This window comes from Metopolophium dirhodum, chromosome 8, assembly GCF_019925205.1.
Source record: "Metopolophium dirhodum isolate CAU chromosome 8, ASM1992520v1, whole genome shotgun sequence".
Classification (NCBI taxonomy): domain Eukaryota; kingdom Metazoa; phylum Arthropoda; class Insecta; order Hemiptera; family Aphididae; genus Metopolophium; species Metopolophium dirhodum.
The window spans coordinates 15,016,061-15,040,099 of record NC_083567.1 but is presented as its reverse complement, the minus strand read 5'-3'; the positions used below and the strand labels follow the sequence as shown (position 1 = coordinate 15,040,099).

At 28.5% G+C, this 24,039-nt stretch overlaps 1 protein-coding gene across 3 annotated transcripts; it reads left to right on the top strand.

Moving 5' to 3' along the window:
- Positions 1 to 1,093: 1,093 nt before the first annotated feature.
- LOC132950458 (moesin/ezrin/radixin homolog 1) lies at positions 1,094 to 23,920 on the top strand. Of its 3 annotated transcripts, none has more exons than XM_061021935.1 (11): positions 1,094 to 1,350; positions 2,265 to 2,324; positions 11,188 to 11,367; positions 17,663 to 17,785; positions 20,453 to 20,604; positions 20,668 to 20,898; positions 20,975 to 21,235; positions 21,309 to 21,435; positions 21,500 to 21,730; positions 22,301 to 22,531; positions 22,599 to 23,920. In XM_061021935.1, the coding sequence occupies exons 2-11, from the start codon at positions 2,313 to 2,315 to the stop codon at positions 22,761 to 22,763; spliced, it is 1,713 nt and encodes a 570-aa protein (XP_060877918.1). In that variant the 5' UTR covers positions 1,094 to 1,350; positions 2,265 to 2,312; the 3' UTR covers positions 22,764 to 23,920. The 3 variants fall into 3 exon arrangements, with proteins under 3 accessions (XP_060877918.1, XP_060877919.1, XP_060877916.1); XM_061021936.1 differs by lacking the exon at positions 1,094 to 1,350 and adding an exon at positions 1,900 to 1,978; XM_061021933.1 differs by lacking the exons at positions 1,094 to 1,350; positions 2,265 to 2,324 and adding an exon at positions 10,384 to 10,757.
- The last annotated feature ends 119 nt before the right edge of the window (positions 23,921 to 24,039 follow it).

Below are 24,039 nucleotides of genomic sequence, written 5' to 3'. Positions count from 1 at the left end.
ATACATATTATTTCTTAATGCACGACCTGCATATTGGACATTTTTAAGTGTTCGCTGACCGCCGTTCTGTTAGAGAGTTGTGGGGGTGGGTGGCGGGGTTACGAGAGAATCCGTTTCGAGAAGTCGTACAACAGTCGTAGACAGAAGTTAGTCCAGTACAACTTTACCTAGTTCAGTGAACTGTTCACTATCCTCAGTTCCAAGTTCTAAACTTCCAACCTTTGAAGTATCACACGTAAATTACTAACTGTAGATTGTTGAATAAGCCACATGGTCACGTGTGAGAATTATTCTGTTTGTATTTTATTGTGATTTAAATAATTATTGGTGCAAAAAATACGAAGGATATGAAATAAATATTTAAAATCACTCGTGCATAACTACTTAGCTTAAATTACCATATTTCTTTATATTAAATAAACTACATTATACCACAACATCAGTTGTCAGTTACTGATTTACATTGCGTTGTCAAAATATGCACATATTTAACTATTTAGATATATTGGGGCACACACTAAAATAATTCACTGGGGCGCGATACATCCCTACCGCTATATAAAACTCCAATCCCCAACCCTTCAGTCAAAGTGGTATGGATATTATTTATTAATGTATTATAATATATTTTCCAGATGTTAACGAAGCTGACACTGTGAAGTTGGAATCGTGGATTCGTGGTTTTTGAATAATTTCTCCCGTAATAAATAATAATATTATAATCTTTGAGTGCGGCGAAATGAGTATGCAACATAATATATCATTGTGAAAGAATCAAAAATCCCATAACGCCCGACGCTGCTGCAGACGGAACGGGAAATAGTATATTTATATATAATATATGTATAATAATAGTATATTCCGATTTCCTATATTCATATCATTCGTATCGTACTAGTGTATTACCTATAAAAAAAATATTGTACTACAAGCTACTGTAAGAAACAAGATGAATCGACGTCGACCCGGTCGTGGCGCAGCGTGGGGTTTCGTTAAATCCCCTTGCTGTGGTCGCACTGGCGTGGGCTGTACGACAGTGCAGCCACCAGCCGTTGTGATTATCCAGACCGGGTTCATTCGCTGATTCGCGCAACACCATCAGTCAACGTGACGTGATTACATTTTTCCATTTCCGTGCGTGATGTATTTTTGAAAATATTTCAACGTAAAAAAGTGAAAAAATAAATTAAAAATAAAACTCGAACGGGTCATACCGCGTCGAGACGCACACGGCTGACGGCACACACATCGTCGAGCGGCACATCGTACGGGACACCGGAGAAGGAGGCGACTGAGGCGTTCGAATTGCTGTGGGATCATCGTCAGACGACGACAACGACGTCCACCGGGGTGAGTTGAGATTTTCGAAGGTGTACAACGGATATGGAGCTTACCGTTTTATTGCACATTTTAACCGCTTCCGGTTATCGGCACTTTCCCGCTCAGAGACACAGTCACACTCACATTAACGAAGATTTTCAATTCTCGATTTGGAGATAGCGCGTTTCCCCGGCGATTCAGCGAAAACCGCCCGTCCCCGTCACTAGTCGCCACCGATACGCCAAATCTGAAATCTCCGGTTTATTTACCCGACGATGATAAGTGATTAATATTAGAGGTTATAATCTAAGAACACTATGTTATTATCAGATAGAAGTGTGTACAATATACTAATAAACAATATAATATCATATTATAATAGTATATATGTAGGATATAGGCATAATATTATATTATTGTATATGAAATATAGATTATAGGCAAGGCACTTGATTATGACGTAACTGTTTATCAGTACCTACATGTTGCATTTTTTAATGTACTATGGAATTTACGATTGATAATTAATAATCAATATTAAAAGCTTAGTACCATATCCGTTATACAATTTAACTAATCGGAATATTTTATTTATGTGTACCTACCTTCATGTTTTGTACGTTTTTGAAATCCAATACATTAAATCGCCATTTTTTAGGTACATTGTGTAATGTTTCAAATACTCTTATCGATTTTAAACCATTAGTAAATTAGTATTTTATGTATTCCATATTATTGATGGTAATTTAAGACTAGGCAATCTAGACAAATTGTTTCAGAATACCTCCATTATGAAACACTGTCTAGTTTCTAGAAATATTTTTTGCCAGTTTATTTCAATATTTATTTTGATTCTATAGATATTGTATTACACTATTGCCATTTTTACTACTAATTAATATACCCTTATATAACACTTATCTAAAACATTTGAACTATTACAGGTTTTTATGTTGAACATATACACATAACACTTCCAACTACAATTCAAGATGCCAAAATCTGTAAGTCATCTTTATTTTTTTTAATAATTATAATAAGCTGCTATTAATAAAATACAGAGGTTTAAAAAAAAAATGCATGTCACTTTACTTTTCAATGTATTGATAACATAAAGTTGTCATAATATAATGAATAATTCAATCATACATTTAAAACTAATGTTATCCAAATAATATAATAGTCAATTAAATTTGATCTGCCTGTATAAATGTAATGATATGTTTGTCCTAAATTCATTTTTAACTTTATGAATTGTTGTATTTTACATGAAAAATAAGTAATATATTATTTGTGATAGCTTGTATGTAATATGCATAGCTATTTTTTAGGATGTGTATAAAAAATTATTCTAAAAAAAAACATTTTAAAGACCCCTTCTATGTTGGCAACAGATAATATGTAACCATCTGGTGAGCTGTGATTCTATGTAATTTGCATTTTTGTTATTTGACCAGTCTACACTTTAAAAACTATAGACATAATATTATTACTAACTTAAATAAATTAGTATGTCTGAGACTAATATTATTTTCCATACAGTTAAATATATATTATTATTATTATTATTAGTTGTTTAAAATTAAATTATATTAAAAATATACCATTTTAATTTTCAACTTTTATTGACTAAGATATTCAACTATTGATAATTTTAAGTTTATATTTTATTTATGGGCGTCATATTAAAAAAGAAAAATGTTATAAGTAGCAATTATATAATGCATAATAGTTTCATTTTATGGATTGCTAGTGTTATGCTACATTTAAAATAAATTGTATCTTATTTTGAACATAGAGAAAAACTTATGTTTTTTTTTAGTTCAAGCACTATATAATTATGTACTTGACCATTTTAATTCAGTATAAACCTTCTAATTTAAAATTTGTATCAATTTGTTTAACATTTGTTGATCAACATTCAATACTTCAAAACTATAGTATAAACTTAGTGCTTTATTATTTTATTTATTGCTCTTAAGTTTGTGCATTATGTATTATTAGGTTATACAATAGTATTATTTATCTCATTTAGATTTTAATACCAATCATGCACCAATAAAATTACCTATTGATACTGATTTGTGTCCTAAGCAGTAAACTACAGGAAGTAAACTGATAATTGTGTCAATAGTTTAAATTATCTGCAAATTAATTTTCTGAAACAAGTGATAATTAAACTATTAATCAACTACTTTTATTAAATATTTACGTACATTTTGTTGATATTATTGTTATTTCATATACAAAAAAAAACCCTGAGTTTAATATTCACAGTGTAATAATAATACAACCCACATAGACATAGTGTTATAATATAATATTAGGTGTTATTATAATACAAAAGATCTGATTTGTAAAGGCCTACTCAATTTACATTTTAAACAATGGTTTTTAATGTATTTATAGTAACCACAATGTTATTCTATATTATAACTTACTCGTGTACAACAATCGGCTCCTATCCTCTTGCTTCCTGTGATTCCCCCTGTCATCTACCTACCACATCCCATGTTATAATAAGACTTGGTACCTTGGTGATTTTGATGAATACATTTACGAATCGTGTAAACCTATACCAGTAATATGTAATACAGTAATATTGTAGTAATTGGGTACAATGGTTCAACAAAAATGGTATTTCAAAATAAAAAAATTAATACTATTTATAAACATTTTTGTCGGTTTAACAATGGAAAATATATTTGTATATATTTGTGCTAGAAATTAATGAAAAATTGAATGTATTTTTAAAATATATAATTGAATGTTTATGCTCATTTACACTATAAAATAAATAAATGTAATTGAAAGTAAAATTAAAATATATTAATAGGTCATTTTTCCGGTTATTCGAAGGCTATCAAATTAACAAATTCTAATGAAGCGTTATTATTATTACTTATTAGTTATTACTTATTACTTATTACCAAGTAGTCCGTTTTATTTTATGAACTCAATTCTTATAAATTGGGATGGATTGCCGGATTAATGGTAGTTAACTTTTTATGTAGGTATCTCTGAAATGTTGCATCATATTAATAAAATTCATATAAGTATCGTATAATGCAGGGATCGATCTTTAGAAGAAAGTTGATCGATGTTTTTAAAAATGAATTATACTAATATCTGCTGATCACGTGCGTAGTCATTAAGTTTAAGACTTAAACACACCTTTACGCTTTATATACAAAGTAAAGTATTTATTAATTATTAGCGAAGAAAAACATACAATTTTCTGAATGGAGTAATTATGTAAGATGAATATTATTATACAATGTATTATTATGCTGCATGTTATAATACAATATAAAAAATAGTATACCTGAACAAATAGTAGTAGATCACTAGTTACTTATAATTTTTGATGTGGCTCACTTATTGAAAAACGTTGGCGACCCCTTTTATAATTCAATACATCTTATAATTTAATATAATATTCAATTATGATGTACTATTGTATCATTTTAATATTTTCGTATTAAATTAATAATTATTATAAAAAAAATTAACATGAATCGCGTGAATTATACGTCTTGTTTAAAATCTAAAACTAAATTTTATATAGATATAAATTCAACGCTTAATTGTATACACTGTATTGTTATAAATAGCTCATTTCTAAGAAATTATTTTTAAAGGATATCTTGATTAATTTTATTAATTCTTTTTAATTAAAAATTTTAAAAATTTTACCCACAATGGCATTTAAGATGATTAAAATCCTTATACTATGCATTTGTGTTTGATATTCTTGGATTTCTTTATATTTTTCTAACTAAACCAATTTTAATTTTATTAAATACCAGTTATAAATTAATCTTCAATAATATATTATATGATATTTTAACAATTACAGTTTTTAAAGAATGTTAAAATGTTATTAACTTTACCTCTTTGGTTATACTGGATTGAAAATGTTTTTTTAAAAGTATACTCAACAAATTATTATCTGTGAATTCCTATTTGGTTTACGTTGTGTATTATTGCTTAGTAAGGTACTAAAAGTGTAACAAATAATGCGTAACAAAATTTTTTTCTATGTTATCTTCCAATATTGAATATACAATTTAAATAAAATATGATCAACTGATGAGTAGGGTAATCTTTACACGCCCATTGCCTAGTGAACTTAATATAATCGATGTTAATTGGATGTAAAATGTAAAATCAATCTCATTAAAAAAATATTTTTACACCTCATGTTTTAATACTCAAATAAGATTACCAAGCAGCACCTTTCTTTTATAATTATTTTTAAAATATATTTAACTATTGCATCCGATTATCTATCACGAATCAATTTTTTTAAACATTTATTATGTTTAAAATGTTTCGTCATATAGCATGTTATCAAAAGTTTGATAATATTAGAACAATATGTTTATGTTTTTAACCATTTGTGATATAATAAGAAAAAGTATATTCTAATTTGTTACTATAATTAATATATAGGATTAAATATACAAGAAAAGTTTGTGTGCAATGTATATCGCCGTGACTCCGTTAAGAGTTTTCAGTGTCATCTCATAATTTGATAGGTTTGGCATAGAAGTAGGATTTCTTGTGGGAGCCAAGATCGTAAGCGTATGTTTTTTGTTATCGCCCCTTTGTGTAGTACCGGGATGATTTTAGATTCCGATGAATGTTTTTGAATTGGGTCTTGTAGTCAGTCTTGTATAAAAGGGGTATCCCCGTATTAACGGGGATTTGCTATTCACTGGGCGTTTAAACTGACAATGATCTATCGTTAATAAATCTACAACTACTTTTGTTATAAAATGTTATCTATTTATTTATTTTAGATTCAAGACGTAATTTTGTGTATACTGAGTGTTACGTACCGAGTTTGGGAATAATCTTATGGTTAAGATATATATCCACTAGGATACTAAAAACCCTATAAGAATAAAATTGCTGTCTTCCAAAACTCAATTTTGTTTATACTTCACTTGATTTTTGAAATTTTCAGATACCGGAATCACGCCCGTCGTGAGAAAATATCAAAAACTTTTTTTTTTCATTTTTAATAGTTGTTGATTATCATATATTTAGTATTAAGTGTCGATCCTAATTATTAAGAAAGTTTCAATTAAAAAGTTCAAGGAATAAATAGATCGAGCTTCGCAAAATAATTTATTTTAATTTCTTTGCAACCTACTGTAATTGTTGTACACTCGGCTCTAAAAACAAGTTTTTTTAACCAGCATTTTGTATGCAGTCTAAAAAAACAGAAATTTATCGTAATCTCTATTTGCGACATGCATTGTTTTCCCCCTGAATATTTTATATGCATATTATTTAAAATAAGCTTACTTATTTACTAATTAGATGGTATCCTCATTTTTGAAATATAAAAAACAAATTACCTACTTTTAATAGACACATAGTAGTATAAAGTTCTTGCTTGGATGACATTTCTTTTCTATATACACAAGAGTGGACTTTTATTTTTACCGTTTTTAAAAAATCAATATAAAAATGCCTTATAGTATTGTATTAATTATTGTTATTATTATAATATGAACAATATTATAGAATCATTTTACAACTTTTTAAAAGTTATATGTGTATGACGTAAGTAATGTAACATATTTTATGAAATTCAAAAATGTGAAATTCGTGGGTACATGAAATAGGTTAAACATATTTTAATAAACGATCAAGTATAATATTTAAACTACTTTTATTGTTTTTATATTATTATTGAAACATTTACAAACTATTTTACTGATTCTTTGAACAGTAAATAGTAATTGTAAAGCTTATCGTTCCTATTTTATAGTTTTTATTTTTCTAAAACATTGTTTTTTTTAACGTTGCAGTTTGTATAATAGCCTTGATTTTGCATTTTTCATTTCATTGCAATGTTAATTATTTGCCTATTTATTACGTTTTTTTTACAGTCTTCAACTCAGTTTTTATAGAAAATATATTTATAGATAAATTCAACTGTGCTTAAAAACCTGATTACAACTCATTGCATAATGTGCATAATGAGCCTATTTTAAATGAATATGAAAAAACTGGTGATGTTTCCTTAGTGACTAACATTTATTTTTGTTTCTAAATTTCATAAATGACTACAAATATCATATTTATAGTGTTTGAACAGTTTTAAAGTGTAATTGTTTTAAGTCTTAAATTTTAGGTAATGACCATTAAAATATACACAATATGCAACTATGCAAGTTTTTATAAAATAAATAATTACTTTCAAAAATGTATTTAAATTGTCAATTTTATTTTATTGAACAATAAAAGTTAATGATGATTTTCTTGATTGTTAGTCAAGTTACAAGGCTCACATTTTATAGAATTTGTTTCAATATGTAAAGCATTAAAATATAATATTTTATTTTATATATTTTACCGTTTAAGGTTTATTACTTATTAGTGCTAATAATATAAGTTAGGTAGATGGTTATCTAAGTTTATTTTTAGATAATCTTAGAAGCTTTAAATTTGGAAACTCTTACAAGTGCCTATAACATGGCAAATTGTACGCTCAGCTGAACTCGTGTAGATCCGTTAGTTAAAAAATTAGGTTGAATTCACCTATTATCAAACTTTAAGGTAAGAACTTGTGTCCCAACGTTGAATATTTTAGAATATTTCAATTTTTATACAATTTATAAGCATTTATAACTATAATATTTTACACGATTATTACTTACATAAAAATTAAAATATCATAAAATAGCCAACATAAGGATACAGGTAACGTTCCTAACTTAAAGTTTGATAATAGGTGAATTCACTCGTGGCTTAAATATCCCCACTTTATAATTTTATCACGTTAAGGAATTAAAATGTCAGCGTAGGGGACGACCTATACTGGGTATACTCTGATATTATATACTAAGATATGGACTGTACCTTTACGCTGCCATTTTATTTTTGTTTGATAACAATATAGGCTATGTGTAATAACCTTGTATATTTAAGCCGTGAATTCACTCTATAGTATTAAAAGTAACAACACGGGGGTTGGTTCTACTAAACATAAATTTGCCATGTGCATATAGGTCAGAGAGAGAAATCAAATAGTGCGCTGACATCATCTTCAGAGGACGTGCTACCCGCATATGTTGTTGTATCCGTCTTAAACAAATTGTACGCTCAGCAGAACACGTGTAGCTTCGTTAGTTAAAAAATTAGAGTGAATTGACCTCTTATAAAATTTAAAAGTAAGAATATTATTTAGGCAATATCATATGCTTTTTATTATTTTTTAATTTTAAAGCGAGTTATGAGTATTTTAAAATTGTAAATTGTACATCTTAAAATACTCATAACTCGCTTTAAAATTAAAATATAACAAAAAGCATATGATATTGCCTAAATAATAATCTTACCTTTAAATTTTATAAGAGGTTAATTCACTCTAATTTTCTATTTAACGGAGCTTCACGAGTTCTGCTGAGCGTACAATTTGCTATGGTAAGCACTTGTAAGAGGGAGACAACACATGCGGTTATCACGTCCTCTTAATAGGATGTCAGCGCATTATTGGTTTTCTGTCTCTGGCCCACGCGCAACATAGACAAAACGCATTTGCGCAGAATCGTTTTTTCTATGTTTTTAAGTAATCTTAGAGTAAAATCACCCATTACAAAAAAGATATAAAATAGAGAATAATATTTTTGAGGGAATGTCATATCGATATCTCTAAATATTGTTTCAAAACAATTTAAACATCATTTAAATGTACAACATTTTTTTGTTTATTTTGAAACTCAAATATAAAGTCAAATAACAATAAAATCTAAAATCGATATGACATTCCCTCGAAAATATTATTCTCTATCTTTTTTGTGATGGGTGATTTTACTCTAAGATTACTTAAAAACATAGAAAAAACGATTCTGCGCAAATGCGTTTTGTCTATGTTGCGCGTGGGTCAAAGAGAGAAAACAAATAGCGCACTGACATCCTCTTAAGGTATACCGCTAACACTATGTTCTATACTTATATAAAACAAATCATAAATAATTTTTTTTTCATAAAATTTACTTCAAGAAACGACTAATAATTTAACAAAAATATTAATTTATATTATTGTACAATAATAATTATTATAAATAATAATACCCTTAGACAACATTTTTATATTTATTTTGAGAATATTATATAATATGATATTATAATATATTGTATGTTTTAAGATTTTTCAATTCAAATTACAGTGCAATAAAATCCAATTCCTGCTTATTAATAAGTAATAAAAAAAACTTAGATTTCTTTAACAAATCGAAACATTATTAAATATTTAAAGGAAAAATATTTTAGATGCTACATAAATTAAAAGCAAAAATGTACAAGTACTGGGTTCAATTATCATTGAAATAAGCTCATTTTTTAGGAATGCGCCTTGTAAATATTAAGTTTAGCTTGATTTAATTTATATTTTTAGGGTTTTTCTTGCGTAAATAGGTATAACTTCGAACCTGTAGACTACAGAATCTCGTTCGTTATATCAATACTCTATATATTTAATATATTGTTATAATATAACCCAACCAAATAAATCACCTCTTGAGTAATTTTTTTTTTGTAATTCTGTGGATTACATGAAACATTAAGTTGTACAACTCTATAGACTATGTTGTACTAGTTAGCGATGAACAGTTGGATAGTGAGAGGGGGGATTATCCAAACAAGTAAGTTGATCGTCACGTACCACCTTATCTATGACGTAAACTTATGATTATGAATGGCTTGGTAAAAAATTCCAAGTATCTCGATCGTTAACACGATGGAAGGAAAAACGTGTATAAATATTGTTTAAACTGTCATTGAGGGCTTCGTAAAGTAGTTACGGTATGGCTATCAGCGGACGAACGACGAACCGCCGCAACACTGCGACAACGCACCTTGGCCCGAAACCAGGTGGCGGTACAGTGCCAGCCGGCGGCGGCGTTGTCGCTTCCTATAACCGGTTTCTGATCGTATGTTTCCCCTACCTCTTTCGCCATCGTCACTTGGCCACGCCCTGTCCTCCGCCGTTTTTTTTACCCGTCAAAACCCAGCCCGCCGTAGCAGCGGTTAACTCGGTCCGTCTTCCCGGCCGCCCGGCGCTCAGGCCTCAGACGCTCTACAGTCACTAGTCACCACTCACCAATTCGCTAGTCTACTAGTGTACCAGCACCTGCATAACCGTTAATGTCGCGTCCATCCGCTCTCATCGCCGCCGCGTTACAAAATATGTGCAACGGATATTAATAATAATTTTTTCTTTCGACCGTTTTTCATCCCCTCGGTCAGCTGGACGTGTGTGCGGTAGTCTAGTGTTCTTCAGTTTGCGTGTGTGCATCCCAACTACATCGTTTTTACGTGATTGTGCGACCCGTTAGTCGTCTGTGCGTGTTGTTGCTGCCGCCGCTACTGCATCGTGTTTTCAGAATTACCGCGACAAGATGGTGTCCGGAAAAACTGTAAGTCCTTGAGACATGTAACGAACATAATTTTGTGGATATCGTGAAGAACAATTCGTGTCTAAATACTGACGATGATATTTTTAAATACTCATAGCCATTGCAGACAACGATTTTTTTACATAATAGTTTATTACCAATTCATAACAGATCACAGTATTAATATTTTAAAAAAAAATTCAGCAGAGACATTTTATATGCCTGCATGACGTGTATAGCCAACCGGTTTTTATCTGCTTGTTTCCCGCCAATTTAGGAGATTCCAAAACAAAACACAATACTTATAACGTATATAATATGTATAACATAAACATTTTTGTAACGTCGATTGTTACGGATTGAACCGTGTAAACGGAAGGGAGGATATTATGTTGGTGTGTCGGATTATGTTTCATTTTTAAATTAATTTTTCAACCGTTGCGTGTTTCAGATGAACGTGAGGGTGACCACAATGGACGCCGAGCTGGAGTTTGCTATCCAGCAAACTACCACCGGCAAACAGCTATTCGATCAGGTAGTAAAAACCATTGGCTTGAGGGAGGTATGGTTTTTCGGCCTGCAGTACACTGACAACAAAGGCGATATGACCTGGATCAAACTGTATAAAAAGGTATCAGTTGATTTATTGTTTTTTTTCTGATGATACTATATAGGAACAGCATCGATGTATTATGTATTATATTATCATTGTAAAACCTCAGATGGTGTTTAACACTTCGAAGCACAGGTATATTTGAAACCATGTGACCTTGGGGACAAGCCGTAGGTATTATATTATGGGTTTTTGTCGAGTTTTGTCTTGTCTATTTGTGATCGAACCGCTTCATAAAAACTGTCTATTAGCATTCTCGAAGACTCGTACAGCACGCGTGACTAATGCGTTAGTGCCAAAGTCACAGTTTAATGTCATCGAACAATTAGGTTATGCAAATCCATGAATAGTTTGTAGACCTGTAAAAGCAAACATCTCCATTAATCACTGAACAAACAAACAACACTTAATAATTAAGATAATGTACTTTTGACATTGTTTTTGGAACACATTTTATTAGGTACTAATATTGTCAAGCGGTAGTTTTACATAATAATCGTTTATGAAATATTATAGCCACTTGTTGAGTTTTATTACTCCACCTGCTCACATTTATCTTACTCCGACGAAAGATGCAACAGGTGTTTTGTGAAAATCGTGTTCTGATAATGATGAAATATTAATACTAAAAATTAAAAAAATGGGTTTTCCTTTTATTGTTAATGTTGTATAAGAGGTTTGATAACGAGACTTTTATAAATAAGTTTTTTCTAATCAGTATCAAGAATTTGTTTTCAAGCGTTATAGTTTCTACTATATTGAGATACGCATGTTCTTCAATGATTTTTTTTCAATATAACATTACTAGTATACCTGTATAAATTGGTTTATATTTTAAAACACTCTTATGTAAAGTAATTGTAAGTATGTTAAAACGATAAAAATAATTGGTTTTATTTAAAAAAAATATACTTATAAAACTTGAAGAAAATTTATATTATTCTCTATAGTAGATAATATATAATATTCTCCTTAAGGTTCAACTGAGGATTAGAAAAGAGGTAGACAATAAAAATTACACAACTAACCGTTAAATTATTTAAATTTAATTATTAAATGTTTCGAGTGCTTAAATAATTGGAAACTTAGAAATGCATGATTTTTTTTTTTATTGTTGCCTAATAACAATTTTGTATGCTTTTAGCCTCGATATTTTAAAAAAAATATTACCTTTAATGAATGTTTCATTTTTCATTTTTCCTCTATATTCAATCTCCGTGACTTTCGATATTAATTAAAAAGCCCGGTTAAACCGGATGTATCCATTATAATTGACGGCTAAACACCGATTTCTCTTTGAATTATTGTCAACGTGGTTTCTATATTCACTTCTAACACTAACCTACCATATAAGTGTGCATTTTTTTCTTTTAGATATTCGTAAATGTTTTTTGATTCAAATTCAAAAACGTATATAGTTGTAAAGGTAAACTTTTAGGTAGGTATTCTTTTGCGTAAAGACGTAATATTGATTGCACATTTTTCAAATCTTTTAATCAACAGAAAGTGAGGAAGACTGAATGGAATATATTTTTGATAAATTATTCCAATAGCATTTCTCAGGCATTTACAGAATTACCAAGTGTCGGAGCGTTTCGATATTTGGCCTTGTCTCGCGAACATACCGTATACTACTTTCTAAAACGAAGATACATCATTGTGTCAAGGTCACTAAGTGCCAGCAAAATCGCGTGTGGTATTATGCCATCATTGCCCATCAGTATAAACTACACGTTCATAAAAAGAACCACATACAACAGTAAACATTGAGGAAAGCGCGGAAAATGTTGAATGAGTATAATATTATGATTTATGATCAATAACTGTTTACAGGATAAACAGAGAATTTCTTTCCAACAATTCCTTGAACAACATTTTTGTGATGAATAAATTATATCATCTATCATTCTATACCTATAACCTATTACAGTATATACTATTATTACAGTATATAGTATTGCCACATATTATAGTATATACTAATATTAAGTTACAGAAATAATAATCATTTGATTTGTGTTCAACATTGTACTTCATTAATAATCATATCATATTATTTACCAATTTACTAGACAAAAAGTTTTTTGAAAGATTCTACTACGAATTCCGTTTAGGGCCATTTGTCTAATATTTCAGGGCTTTCCCTGTTTAGGAATTCGTGTTCTGGTGTCCCGAAGAACTTCTTTCGGACTTAGTGTTATTACTGGGTCTTGATCAATAACAAAATAAGGTTTCGGAATTTAACTTGAGTAAAATAGATAATGATTTATAATAGTTTGTTTTTTTCGGTTGATAAATTACTGTTTACCTATCGAGTGAAGAAATTAAAAATGTTTATAAATTCATAATTCGATTAAAATTATATAGTTATTATATATTACGAGTCGATAGTTGGTGATGCTTTGAAGATATCGTTTTTTTAATTTTTTTATACCGTGTTTGAATTTTTGAAATGTTATTAAATATACCCATTTAATCTTAATATCATGCATTTTAATCATGTTTTTTTCTTATGATCCATCTTTACAATACCTTACAATTGTTGACCAACATGGGTTGCTGATAATTGTTAGTTGAAATTTTCAACTGAGACTGGTATTTTTAAATTATTTTTAGTAGAACCTGTAATATTTAAATTATGACTTGAAATCTGTTGATACTCACAAGGTTACTCATATTATATTCATTAGTCATTACTCATTACTCATAACTATTCAATAGACTCTTTTAAACCTTTACTCGTAATTTTTTTTTATGAGTACTTAAAATTTAATATTAATAACATAATCAGAATATTTTTTCGATTGCAATGATTTATGCTTTTCAAATTGATAAATATCTATATATCTGTAATTCTGTATCCTAGATGATAAAAAATGTGATTTTAAATTTCAAATAGTGCGAAGTAATTTTTTTAGACGATTTCAATTGTTTTCAAAGTTTTTTCATGAGTTCACCACTGCATCTATTTGTATTATTATTTTTTTTTTGATTTTAATACCAATTTCTATAGTATTACCGGAGTGTACTATATCCGCTAATCTTCTAAACCTTAAAGGTGACTAAAACGTAAGTGGTGTTGAGATCTCTTACGTAATTAGCATATTGTGTATTCAAGCTTCTCAAGTTAAAATTGTCATCACTGGGTGGCACATATATATAAATATTTGGTAAATGAACACGTTTGAAATGTTTTATGCCGGGTAATTTTTATATGTTTGATTATATTTTACGTATATAATTATACTTTTTTTAAATACGTTATTTATTGTAATCAATAATCTTTTAATAAGGGCTACCATCTAAGAAAATTATGTCTGTGTGAATAACTTAAGATTTTATGATTATTGATTATGCTAAACTACTTTAGAAAAATTACAATTAGTCGTATTGTTAGTATTAATCACACGTTACTTTTTATTCGTTCTTGTATTTCTGCTAGTGTAATAAAATGTTCATATAATATCTTACTTTACATGCGCAGCCTGAAAATATTTGCAAAAAAATATGGAATTTATGGAACAGGAAATCAATTGTTGAAGAATCCATTGATTATTTTGATCCAAGACATAAATATTGGTTACAGGTATCGTGCATTCCTCTTGAACACTCGACGTACTATTAGATAAGCATTACAAGTATTGCTTTGATCAACCCAATATATTCATACATTATTTTAGCTTACATACACGCACATACACATATTATAATCATATTTATAATATTATTCTGTTTTTTTTTTCGCGTGTATCCCTACAGTCATTCTAATTTTCCGACTGACCATTTGTATTGTTAGTGTCCTTCGCTAAACAATTGCTGACATTATAATAATGAGTTTACCCACATTGTTTAATTTGTTTTTATGGTTTTCCATCACACATATAGTTGTGTTATACAGTGAATATTATATTTATGTACCTAGTTTCCTTATATGCCTATGTAATTTGTATTATTAGTAAACCTTTACATAAACAATTGAATTAAATCAACACAATATGTCTTTCTATTTTACTGTTTCGGTAACAACTGATGTACAATAAAAATTTAATTTTCCATTTTTTCAATCCAAATTATTAACACTGGTTAAATATAAATTATAAATCAACTATCTTATTTATTCCAAATAATAAGTAAAATTATACTATTTGTTTAAAAAAAAAAAATATACTATTCTTTTTGTTTAACAAACATTAATATGAAAATAAAAATGTAATTTGTGTGTATTAATAAATTAATAAAAATATAATATATGAACCGAGGTTAAAGAACTGGTTGTGTGAACATGTTCAGGTGATGATAATAATATATACTTCTCTATAACGATGATTTAGCTGCGTGTGTGTATTTCGTTGACTATAGACTGTTCTACTTTCTTTTAATCGTAATAGTAATATAGTCTGTATTGTAATTTTAATTATACATAATATTAATATCCGTGAAATATGTGAATCCAAGAAATTACTTATCATTTATCTACTTGGTTACGCATTGAAAAAATTATATTTTGTCCTCACGTAGAAGCCGTAGAGGTCACGATCTCGACCTTCGTTATATTTTCTTAATTTTAATTGTAGTCATAGCATAAGTGTTGGAAAATCAGTTATGTTTCCTAAGAAATTCACGTTCGAGTTTTGTATATGTTTAAAACGTATTTTTTATTCTCGTCACTATTTCATGGCACAAATTCTTTTCAAGGTCAACAATAAAATGTTAGGTTTTTAATGAAGGTTTTTCAAATTTTTCCTTGCATATGATTATCTATTAAGATAATTATTTATGACATTTTTATGTTTTTAGCAATTAGCTACATATAGAAATTGATGGTATGATGTATTAAAGTTATGATAAACAATCTACTTTAATTTTTAGAATTAATAAAGAGCTTAAAATTTTAAGTATTAACATCTTCGAGTTCTTCCAGAGGAATTTTTATTCTTTATATTATGTGAAAAATTATTTTTTGTAATTTTTTTTTAGCTAGGTTTCACCACCCACTTCTTATTATTCTAAATTGTATGACTTTGAAATGAAAAAAATATTTAAAAAAAAACTTTAAATATAAGCCACACCATCATTTGGTGTCTTCGTCTTACAGGTACGTAACATTCAATTCAATTTAGGCAAGGGAACATCATTTCACGTTTGGCTTCGTTAGTTTTAGTATTGTAGTGGATTGACCTGACCTATCAAACTCAAAATATGTAATCAAACTTTTGTATGTTTGTACATCTGATTTTACGATATTTGGATTTTTATCAAGGTCTGAGCACGTATAATGTATTAATGTTGCAATTTAAAAATTTAAATATTTCAAAAACTAACTTAAAAACACAGATTATGTGTTTGATAATAAGTAAATTTACACTAAGATTATTTATTATTTATAATTTTTAAAATCGTAGCTAACGAAGCTAAACGTTATTATGCACTTGTAAGACGGAGGAGTATATGGACTAGAGCACAACAAATTTGTTGACAATCAGTAGTTAAACCCGGATATTATATTCACATATTATGATTATCTTAATAATAAGAATATTACAAAATTCCATTATAAATATCGAAAATACGAGGTCTAGGACCTATGGTTATTATTAGAGATTAAATATCTATTACAAATAAGTAGGAAAATATTTTGGATATTTTGTCATATTCTTTTATTACACACATTTCTACCTACGACGTTTTACGTTTTCTTGTATTTTTAAATTTCTTCATTATTTAATGGTTTACAAAATAGATGTGACATTATTTCGAAAATGTTCTCTTTAGGTTAAAACTTTTTACTATAGTACTAATCTTCACTATTACAATTTTTCTTTATTGTCCGTTAGATAATTTGGATATATTATACCTAGTGGTATAATCGGAGTAACGTAATAGCATATCACGTATTCCCTTACAAAGCGTATTCATAAGACTTCATCATTATACAATTAATTATAACATTTAAATAATTAAATATTTTTCCTAATTCCTCAAATAGTTAATTTGTAACATGTTGCTATAATTTGAATTTTTTATGTAAATATAAAATTGTATTTAAGTATTTAACCAAATTTGAACTGTCGTTGAATTTTATTGAAATTACTTTTTATTGTTCCTTAACAACCATTGGAAATAGTTATATAATATTATGAAATATAATTATCCTATAATAATTATTATTATTTGTTTTCGTAGCATGTATTATTTTTAACTGATAAGTTATCGTTACATTTAACCATAATTTATTATTATTTGAATTTGCACATTACCTTGCTGTAAATCAAATAAATTATTCTATATTAATTAATTTCTTTTATATCTTTAGGTCATGAGCCAAGATGTTAAGAAGGAAAACCCACTTCAATTCAAGTTCCGAGCCAAATTCTATCCAGAAGATGTCGCAGAAGAACTTATACAAGATATTACTTTGAGATTGTTCTACTTACAGGTAATAATTTTATAGTATTACAAATTATACATTCTTACATAAAATTAATATTGGCGTATCAATTTAACCACGTAATATGGTAGGTACTATAAAGATAAATATGTACCTATCATAATAAAGTAATGAGTAATAATTAAATTTTTAATTTTATATTTCATTCAACTAATACACGTTCCGAGTATAATTATATCAATTACTATTGTTTTGTTTAAAAGCTCCAATAATTAATGTTTTACCTATTGTGCCTTAAAATTATTAGTATACTTCTGAAATGTAATTCCTATTTATGACTATTTGCGAAATATTTAAACTACTATCAATATTAATTTCTATTAAAAAAAGAACAATTTATTTAGTAATGTATAGATGATAAGATTTTAAATTTTTTGTACCGAACTATTTAATTGGCAAAAAAACCTCTTATGTATGATTCATGACTTCATGAGGTATAGAAAATATTACAAATATTTGTTTATAGTAAGTCATGCACAGTCTATAGATATAAAACAAAATGTTCGCATAATATTTCTTTAACGATATTTTAATACATTTAGTAATACCTAGTTCAGTGGTTCTCAACCGGTGTGCCGCAGTACACTACTGTGCCGCGAGATTGTCTAGGTGCGCTGCGAGAAATGTCATTAAATATTGAAAACTGTACAATTTCTTCAGAAATATATTGAAAATATCAATTGACTAACTGTGCACCAATTGTGCAGATAAGACGATACGTGACACGATAGGCGCGTGGCGATAATTAATGACTTCGGCGAAGTTGCCGAAGTTGTTGTGGTTGTCAAGTGCGTGAGTGTGCCGTGAAAACTTGTGATGTATAATAGTGTGCCGTGAATCAAAAAAGGTTGAGAACCACTGACCTAGTTATTTAAATTTTAATTAAAAAATTAAGAAACAGCTAATTCATGGAAATATAATCATTTCCTGAGAAATTTTGGTATTGATATACTAATTTATTATTAATATATAATTAATTTAGAGTACTTACTTACTACGATAATTTGATACATGTCATGCAGAATGAAGAATATAATTGACAGCCATAGAGCTTACTTTGAGTGAAAATGTATGGTCAAAATTTAAGGCATTCTTTGGAATTTTTAGGTGGTTTATTAGAAAAATTGGAGTGCGTAAGCGTAACAATTCTTCGTGTTCACCAATACTGTACACAATACCGTGTATCCGCAATAATAATTTAGTCATACCATTTTTGTCCTATCTTCTTTAAAAACATGTGCAAAATGTCAAACTCAAAGTGAAATGTTTAAAATTTGAAAATATCTTCTTTAAAGTAACATTAATATTTAATATCCAATATATAAAAACTAAAATTCTGATTAAATCTTTTATTATCCCAAAAAGTGTTACAATATATCTCTGATCAGAATCTAAAATAAACAAATTTAAATAAATTTGTAGTCATTGTACTTTTCTTCGAAATAATATTTAAGAAAATATGTACTAATTACCCTCTACCTAGTATACATTTTATTTGAGGACGCCTCCGCCAATCTCGTATTTTCTCTATCTTACAAGTACGGAACATGGAGTCTGCTATTAGCAGATTTAGCAGTTCAACAGTTCACTTTAGTTTCGTAAAATAATATTACAAGTTAATTGACATACCTATTGAAAAACTTTAATTTTAAAGCTAGTTATTAATGTGTAAAATGTTAAAATTAAAATTGGTCATAATTTGCTTCTGAATTAAAGAATCAAAAACGCCTCCAAATAAAACGATTTTTATCATAAATTTATTGGTTTATAGTCAATAGATTTTATTCTTATTTTGAAATTATCAAAATAAAACAAAAGCTGCTCAACGTACATACTAAATTTTGTCTTATAATAAATGCGGGTGTGGCGTCTATTATGCCGGCTTCCCATGACGCGTGGCTCGGCTCGTGGCGCTTGTAACCTTAGTATCTTATACAGTGGCGTCATTCCAGTTTTTGAGAGGGTGGTTTATTTTTGACCGGGCCATAATAAAACGGAAAAAAAACACTCGCCAACAATTACATTCCATAACAATTGCATTTTTATCTCAATACAAATAGCCTCCTTACATAATTTCATACTTAAGGCGCATTCACAGCTGTGTCGTGTCGTGTCGATCAAATCGTATTGTCATTGGATATTACTTTTTTGGTCTCATGTAATAACCAAGTTGCAACCAAGTATACCAAGAATTGACTACTGCTCAACTTTTAAACCATATTGGTTACCAGTCGTAACCATATAATAACCAAGCTCTCGCACGACACGACACACGACGTAACTGTGAATGCGCCTTTACTAGTTACTCACGGATTTTAAAATTTAAAACAAGGTTCCACGTAAATAGGTTATATATAAATGACTTTATTCACAATAATATCATCAAATATACTTGGTAATATCATAGGCTGACCGTTTTCGCTCAGAATCGTTTTTCTTATACAATGATATTATATCATTGAATCCAAATTTAACACCATTCATGAATATGAATAGTGAGAGTAGAGTACGTTTAGTTAGAGTACATTACAGCAACCCACCTGTAACCTACTGTACAGCAGAGCGACATCCACTTGCCCACTTTTTATTACTGAAGATACTAATACTTATTGTTCTTTTTTAGTATTTAATCTTAAAAATATATCTTATTTCTAGGTGAAAAATGCCATTTTATCTGATGAAATTTACTGTCCGTCAGAAACATCTGTATTACTTGCTTCATATGCTGTTCAAGCAAGGCATGGTGATTTCAACAAACCCACTCATACTCCTGGTTTTCTTACTAATGATCGCTTGTTACCACAACGGTAAATTGTTAATAGTATATATTAATTATTGTACATTTAAATTATATATGAACATAATTTTAGTGTTATGGATCAACATAAAATGACACGTGAAGAATGGGAGTCTAGCATAACTACATGGTGGCATGAACATAGAGGCATGATGCGAGAAGATGCCATGATGGAATATTTGAAAATCGCCCAAGATCTTGAAATGTATGGAGTTAACTACTTTGACATTCTCAACAAAAAAGGAACTGAATTATTTTTGGGTGTTGACGCCCTTGGTCTCAATATATATGAAAAGGATGATAAGTAAGAAACTTATTAAGAAACTTTGTTAAGACTAAAAACTAAATATTATTTTATTTTTAAACATTTATTATTCTAGATTAACTCCAAAGATTGGCTTTCCTTGGTCTGAAATCCGTAATATTTCATTCAATGATAGAAAGTTTATCATAAAACCTATTGACAAGAAAGCTCCTGACTTTGTATTCTTTGCACCACGTGTTCGTATTAACAAACGTATTTTGGCTCTTTGTATGGGAAATCATGAATTGTACATGAGGAGACGTAAACCTGATACAATTGATGTACAACAAATGAAAGCCCAAGCAAGGGAAGAAAAACTTGCCAAACAACAACAAAGGTAATCAACATTTTTTTTTAATAAATTGTTGTATAATGTAACAACCAACATTTAAGATAAAATTTTTTTTTAGAGAGAAACTTCAACTAGAAATAGCTGCTAGGGAAAAAGCTGAAAAAAAACATCAAGAATATGAAGAACGCTTGAAAGTCATGCAAGCAGAAATTTCTAAACGTGAACAAGATTTGCTCAGTGCTCAAGTACTCTAAACTATATTATTATACATTTATATTGTATTAATAAATATTTTTAAAAACATTTTAGGATATGATTCGTCGTTTGGAGGAGCAATTGAATAAACTTCAACTAGCTAAAGAAGACCTTGAGAAAAGACAAAACGAACTTCAAAATATGATGGAACGTTTAGAAGAATCAAAGAATATGGAAGCAGTAGAGAGAGCCAAATTAGAAGAAGAGATCAAAGCTAAACAAGAAGAAGTAATGCGTATTCAATCTGAAGTTGAAACTAAAGACGAAGAAACGAAACGTTTACAAGTTAGTTTATTAATATATATATTTATTTTAAATTAATAGCTTAAAATATTATAAACGCAACCTAACTAAATGGTACATTTTTAAAATTTAAATGAAAGTCTTTCGTTTTATAATAAATACACATCGACATCACCATGTTCAATTTGGTACTTGAGACTTGTTGCATTTTCATAATCGACATTTCTTGTAATTTTAGTATCATGGTATAAAACTTAACTTTTAAATTATAATATCCTAATGACTAGTTTCCTTGTTTCCTCGTTAAAAAAACTAAAGGTATGTTAATTGAATAGATTAACAAATAATAAAGGTATAATAAAATGAAAAATACAGATACAAACTTTGAGGTATGCTATTTACATAAATAAATAACAATATGATTATTTTTGAAAAAAATTTTTTTTATTTTTCCCCGTGGAGACTTTGTGCCACCATTCAGCTGGATCCATGTCATCCCGATTGAGAACCACTGTTCTAGTCTATACTATTACAGTCTTCACTTAACACTTAAATTATTAACAAGCTAATACAATCAGTACAGTTATTTAACATCTATTTTTTGTTTAATAGGAGGAAGTAGAAGAGGCAAGACGTAAACAAGAAGAGGCTGCAGCTGTAGCACTTGCTGCTGCCGTAACCCCCAAGCATCATCATGTCACTGAAAATGAAAATGAGGATAATGATGAAATGGTCAATGGTCATGAAACACAAGATTTAGACACTGATATGGATATTGTTGATCCAGTAGAGGAACGCCGTACCCTCGCTGAGCGCAATGAACGACTTCAAGATCAATTAAAGGTAATTGTATCATTATTATTCCTACTTGATAACATAATATAATTTATTTTATTTTATAAATGTGTAGATGTTAAAACAAGACTTAGCTCAATCACGAGATGATACCAAGGAGACTGCCATGGATAAAATTCATCGTGAAAATGTGCGCCAGGGACGAGATAAATATAAGACTCTGCGTGAAATTAGAAAAGGCAATACTAAGCGCCGAGTTGATCAGTTTGAAAACATGTAAACACATGCTCATACTGTACAGGGTAGTTATTCAATTTATATAAGCATAAAAAGCCTGTAAGTCCAAGATCATTACGTGTCCAGAATTACAAGACCACATTACATCTTGGTCTGTAATTATGAATATTATTAAATTACTATTTATTAAGGTTGTAATAACAAAAATGGTTGAACAAGTTATGTAAAATTTTTTTTTTAATTTAGTTAGTTTTTATTAAATTTATTATTTCCTTAATTTTTTAAGTACCTTTATTTATTGATGTATGATTTTATTGTTGAGCATAATAATTGCTTATAGTAAAATTATATTTATGTGCCCAGTAAAATGTAATCATGCACTCTAGCAGGACATCATATTACTAATTATTTATCACTCCTTTCACATTCCAAAAACAAAGGGAGGGGGCACTTGATTCTTTCTGCTCAATATCTTTGTCTTAAATAAAAACACGAACAATATTTAAAGCCTAACACTATTTTATTATTATTATTATTATTATTGTTATACAATTATTATCTTGATTTATTTATTATTATACATTTCTTTTATTATTATTATTAACATTACAAAAGCTTTGAAACAATTAATTATAATTATTTTATAATAATAAATGATTCTATTTTGTGGTCTTTTCTAGACCAGTATTATTTATGATGAAAAATGTATTCATGTATACTTCATTATTATAATTTTTTTTTTTTTGTCAAGCTAGTATACTACATGTTTACTTATTAATTATTACTATACAAAATACATATTATTATTAATATATATTTTTTCAAAAAAAAAAAACAACAAATTGTAAAATGTGTTATTATGTTTTAATTTTTTATAAATTATTTATAAAAAAAAAATATTCTACCTGGTAATTTTGTGACATGAACTTAAAAAGTGGTGATATTAAAGGGGAATGATGTACAATTGGCCCTTGTCTAATTTTCAACAGGTGAAACAACATTTTTATAATTTTGAGGAAATATAATATTGTATACGTGCTGTATTTATAGTATCTATGGTATTTCATTTTTGAATTATAACAAAATTTCAAAATTTGATTGAGAAGAAATAGTTAATTTAGAAGTAATATTTAATGTCAAATAAATTTGAATTTCGCTTATAAAATTGTGTATAATTATAAATAATACTGCTAAACTTTATTTTTTGTTAAATATTTTTGCAAAAACACTATTAAGGAGACATTACCCATCCTCCAGCCCTTTTATAGTAAAATTCCAGCAGAAAAGTAGCTAGGGTGGTACTTTATTCACCATTAGCA

Excerpts from the sequence above, each read along its gene's own strand:
- LOC132950458 (XM_061021933.1), top strand. Across the intron at positions 20,899-20,974 it reads ATATATGAAAAGGATGATAA|ATTAACTCCAAAGATTGGCT; the intron begins GTAAGAAACTTA and ends TTATTATTCTAG. Across the intron at positions 21,436-21,499 it reads AAGATTTGCTCAGTGCTCAA|GATATGATTCGTCGTTTGGA; the intron begins GTACTCTAAACT and ends AAAACATTTTAG.